Source organism: Carcharhinus amblyrhynchos, chromosome 27, assembly GCF_965287045.1.
Source record: "Carcharhinus amblyrhynchos chromosome 27, sCarAmb.v2.hapA, whole genome shotgun sequence".
NCBI lineage: Eukaryota > Metazoa > Chordata > Chondrichthyes > Carcharhiniformes > Carcharhinidae > Carcharhinus > Carcharhinus amblyrhynchos.
In genome coordinates this window covers 18,335,613-18,341,160 of record NC_137350.1, presented here as the reverse complement: position 1 = coordinate 18,341,160, position 5,548 = coordinate 18,335,613, and the positions used below count along the sequence as shown (strand labels likewise).

General features: G+C 49.0%; 1 protein-coding gene across 1 annotated transcript; it reads left to right on the top strand.

Moving 5' to 3' along the window:
- Nucleotides 1-3,043: 3,043 nt before the first annotated feature.
- LOC145359137 (uncharacterized) lies at nt 3,044-5,343 on the top strand. The gene has a single exon (XM_080213547.1). It carries the CDS (start codon nt 3,063-3,065, stop codon nt 4,842-4,844), a length of 1,782 nt encoding a protein of 593 aa, XP_080069673.1. The 5' UTR covers nt 3,044-3,062; the 3' UTR covers nt 4,845-5,343.
- Nucleotides 5,344-5,548: the final 205 nt, after the last annotated feature.

Here is a 5,548-nt window from a genome sequence, read left to right as displayed (position 1 = left end):
CAGTCCGAAAGTCTGACGGCAGTTACAGAATTGTCCAAGACTTGAGGGAAATCAATAAGATTGTACAGGTACGACACCCGGTGGTGCCGAACCCATACACTATACTGGGGCGGATACTCCCAGAACATGAATGGTTCAGTGTAGTGGATTTAAAGGACGCCTTCTGGGCCTGCCCGTTGGACGAGGCCAGTAGAGACTTATTCGCCTTCGAGTGGGAGGACCCTGACACGGGCAGGAAGCAGCAATACCGCTGGACAGTGCTTCCCCAGGGGTTCACCGAATCGCCAAATTTGTTTGGTCAGATTTTAGAGCAGGTATTAGAGGGACTGATCCTTTCCCCAGCCCTAAAACTCATACAGTATGTGGATGACCTCCTGTTGTCCGGACCCACAGAAGCGGAGGTCGTAGCGGGAACAAATACCCTTCTGAATTATTTGGCAGGACAGGGACTAAGGGTGAGCCAGAAGAAGCTCCAATATGCAGAAAGAGAGGTTAAGTATCTGGGACACTTGATAAGCCAGGGACAGAAGAGAATAAGTCCGGAAAGGGTGAGGGGAATAGTTGAACTGGGACTCCCGGGAACTAAGAGAGAGCTACGAATGTTTTTGGGACTCTTAGGTTATTGCCGATTATGGATAGACGACTATGCCCCCCTAACCAAGGGTCTGTACCTAAAACTTGTAGAGGGGGCTCCTAACAAAATCCAGTGGGACGAGAAAGAGGAGGAACTAATTGAGACCCTGAAACAGAAATTGATGACCGCGCCAGTCTTGAGCTTGCCAGATTTCAGTAAGGCATTCAGACTCTTTGTAAATGCCAAACAGGGAACCGCCCTCGGAGTTTTAACCCAAGATTGGGGGGGAGAAAGGAAGCCAGTGGCATTCTTATCAAAGATACTGGACCCAGTTTCCCGAGGCTGGCCAGAATGTGTCCAGGCGGTGGCTGCCACGGCCAAATTGGTGGAAGAAAGTAGGAAGCTGACATTTGGGGCACCCTTGACGGTCATTACCCCCCACCAGGTTAGGACTATTTTAAATCAGAGGGCTGGGAGATGGCTGACGGACTCAAGAATCTTGAAGTATGAGGCCATTTTGCTAGATCGGGACGATCTTAAGATAGAGGTCAATTCCTGTCAGAACCCAGCTGAATTCCTCTGGAAGGGGGAAGAAGGCGAGGGACTCGAACATTGCTGTTCGGACGTAATAGATCTCCAGAGTAAGGTAAGGGAGGATCTAAGGGACTCCCCTCTTCACACTGGAAAGCGATGGTATATAGATGGATCCTCCCGGGTGGTAAACGGAAAAAGGCATAATGGATACGCGATCATTAGTGAAGCTGGCTGGAATTTGGTAGAAAGGGGGCGACTGCCTAATGTCTGGTCTGCCCAGACATGTGAATTATATGCTCTACACCGGGCTCTCAAGGGCTTAGAGGGATTGATAGGGACCATCTACACCGACTCCAAGTATGCGTTCGGGGTGGTACACACTTTTGGAAAAATTTGGAAGGAAAGGGGAATGATAAATAGTAGGGGAAAAGAATTGATACATGAGGAATTGGTTACTAAAATATTAAAAGACCTGCTGGGGCCACGAGAAATTGCTGTGGTCCATGTAAAAGGACACCAGAGAGACAATGGGATAGAGACAAAGGGGAACCAGTTGGCGGACGAACAAGCAAAATTGGCAGGGACGGAGGAGGAGATAGTGGACTGCTTGGTCTGGGTGCCCCAAGTGTCTGAAGTAATAGAAACACCAACATTTAGCGAAAAGGAAGAAGCCGAGCTAAAATCACTTGGGGGTCAGAAAGATGAAAGAGGGAAATGGACATTACCCGATGGTCGACAACTATTAAACCGACCGATGACCAGAGACATAATTAGTCATCTCCATCGGGGAGGACACTGGGGGACACAGGCGATGTGCGATGCATTTCTGCGTCAGTACGCACATCCCGGTTTATACACTGTGGCTAAGCAAGTCACGAAAGATTGTGTAATTTGTCGGAAGATAAATAAAAAAGGACTGAGACAGAATACGAAGCAAGGAGGGAGAAGCCCAGCCTATAGGCCCTTCGAGTATATCCAAGTGGATTATACCGAACTCCCCCCCATAGGGCGCCTGAAATATCTTTTGGTAATAGTGGACCACTTGACAGGGTGGGTTGAGGCGTACCCAACCGCCATAGCCTCGGCGACACAGGTTAGCAAGGTCCTTCTCGAACAAATTATCCCACGATACGGACTCCCCCGGGCCATCGATTCAGACCAGGGGAGCCAGTTTACGTCCACTGTCCTACAGAACATAGTGCGGGCAGTGGGGGTAAGCTGGGATTTCCACACCCCTTGGCATCCCCCGTCCTCGGGCAAGGTGGAAAGAATGAATCAGACTATTAAAAAACAGCTGACAAAACTCAGGACAGAGACCGGGTTGCCCTGGACCAAGTGCCTTCCCCTTGCCTTGCTGCAAATACAAACGCAGCCACGGCGGGACTTGGGGGTGTCCCCATACGAAATAATGTTCGGTCTCCCCTTTAATGGGCCAAAAGGGGAACTCCCCACATTCGAGTCCCGCGATGTATTTGTGCATAAATATGTTGAGGACCTGGGGTCTGCTCTATCTCATTTACGCCAACAGGGACTCCTGGCACAGACACCACCTCTCGAGTTTGCGATACACACCATCAAGCCAGGGCATTGGGTCCTAATCAAGAACTGGAAACTCCGGACTTTAGAACCGATCTGGGATGGTCCCTACTTAGTACTTCTGACCACGGAAACGGCTATCCGCACGGCTGAGAAAGGCTGGACGCATTACACTCGAGTGAAAGGACCGGTGCCAGAACCAGCAGAAGAAGTGCCTACTCCTGGCCACCACACCGCGAAGAACTGATTGGACTTGATTTTTGATATGTCAATTTGGGCAATATACGGCAATAGCGGGATGTTACTAATAATATGTTTACTCTATGGGGGCATAGGTGCTGGGCAGGCGGCCCAAGTGTACTCCCTTACTATAATCCGATCACCCCAGGCACAGGTAATTGAGATCGACCTCTGTCGAATGGTACCCTGCAAAGACGACCTTACGGGGCAGAAGAGATACCAGGGGAGGGAAATAGAATTACTTGTCTTCGATAAGAACCCAAAGCGTACTAAAAATGAACAGGGGAAAGTAGAATCTTGTCAAGTAGGGGGGTTAAATGAAGACGTTAAGTTAAGGATTCGCGAGAAAGTATCACTGGTTCCACGGAAGATCTTTCCCAGAGACTGTAAGCTAAACCAATGTAACCCCCTCTACCTCACCATAAAAAAGTCAGACGACGGTGGGACAGAGGGCCTCGACGGACAAGTTTTTGGGGTCAAGATCAAGGAACACACAGGGAGGGTGGGGGCGGCCCTGTGTTGTGTGCGGGTTACAGTCAAAAATGCCGAAACCAGGAACTCCTCCGCCCCTAGCCGGGGAGTCTCGGGAGAAGTCAGGGTAGTGGAGGTAAAGGATTTAAGAGAGACCATTGAAATAGAAACGGGATTCAGGGAAGCGAACACCTGGATAGAATGGGTCAAATATACAGTACAAAGTGTCGGAAAAGGTAACTGTTATGCGTGCACCAGTAGCCGGCCAACTCCCCAGGTGGTCCCATTCCCGCTGGGATGGGATAAAGAACCAGCTGAAATGGAGTGTATGGTGAAACTGTATCAAAACAGAGAGGCTTGGGGAGACCCCACTTGTCGCTCCTTGAGCCTGACATTTCCCCCAATCAAACTGAACAGGGCGTCTCAACCCCCCCCTTTTTCCGGAGTAACGGGGATACATCACACCTGTATCACCCGGACTGGGGATGGATTGGACAGGGAAGTGGGAAGCTTCGATAGGTGTGGAACAGTTAAGGAAGTCAGCGACACCACCGAGGGAGGAAACTACTCCCAAATCCAGGTACCTAGAGCTGATCTATGGTGGTACTGTGGAGGGAGGACTTTGAGACCCATTTTACCTCAGAAATGGAAGGGCACTTGTGCACTTATCCAATTGGCCGTACCCTTTACCCTGGCATTCGAACATCAGGGACCCCGTGGAAAAGAACGAGGGAAAAGGAGCCTCCGGGGTTCTTTTGATGAACGAATATATCTGGACGCCATAGGGGTCCCTAGGGGGGTCCCTGATGAGTACAAAGCCAGGAGCCAGATAGCAGCAGGATTTGAATCCCTGTTCTGGTGGGTGACTGTCAACAAGAATGTAGATTGGATCAACTATATCTATTATAATCAACAGAGGTTTGTTAATTATACCCGAAATGCGATAAGCGGGATAGCGGAACAATTGGACACAACCAGCAGAATGGCCTGGGAAAACAGGCTAGCCCTGGACATGATTCTAGCAGAGAAAGGGGGGGTATGCGTCATGATAGGAACTGAATGCTGCACCTTTATCCCAAATAACACAGCTCCCGATGGGTCAATTACCCGAGCCCTCGAAGGGCTAACGACCCTAGCTAATGAACTAGCTGAGAACTCGGGTACAGACCTAGATCTCACTAGGTGGTTGGAAGCTTGGTTCGGCAAATGGAAAGGAGTAGTAATGTCCGTCCTTGTCTCTTTCATGGTAACGGCAGGGGTATTGGCCGCCCTAGGGTGTTGTATCATCCCTTGTGTTCGGGGGTTGGCTCAGCGGCTAATCGAAACAGCCCTGACTAGGGGGGATGTCCTGAATGGAAAAGTGATAAATATGAATTTAGAGACGGAAGAGAGGATAAGCCTCTTAGGCGATAAAACTCTGGATGAACAGGCCCTCGACCTGCTGGAACGCCTGGAACACCAGAAGAATGTCAAAAATTACAAAGCGTAAGAAAAACAGGGGGGATTGTGAGGGATGGTAGCGGTAGTGTAATTTTTGAGTCAAGCCATCTGGGGCGGAAACCATGACAGAACCGTTAGTGTAACCTGAGGGGTTAAACGCTAAGACCAGCAGATGATGAAACACGCAGAAAAAGAAGAAAAAAAACATGAGACTGGCAGGCGCTCGGGGTCTTCAGCATAGCCTAAAAGAGATTTACACCATATAAAATAAATGGGTAAGCAATTTACGGGACAATGAAAAAGAGTTAGCTGAATTGATGAGAGGTAAAACGATTTAAGCCTTAAAAGGGGTGATTGGATTAGAGTTAATGGGATGTCAACAAGGGAGGAGATCACTCAGTAAAGAGATTAAGGAGTGGTACCCAATAAAGAAAGGAGGGCTGTCCTATTGTTATCTAGGAAAAATGTATATAAACTATGATTGTGTAAAGCAAGGTGTGTGTACCCACGGGACGGCACCCTTTCTTGCAAGATCGAATAAACCGACAGTTAGCTGAACTCATCCGTGTATTTGATTCAAGGGGGGGAATCATAAAGTGAGTATCTGACCGTTTCTCACACTGGCTAGGGTGAACGTTGGTCCCTTAGAGGATGAGAAAGGGGACCTAGTGGTAGGGGATGGGGATATGGCTAAGGTCTTGAATAACTTTTTTGTTTCTGTCTTCACGGAGGAGGACGTGAATAATTTGCCGG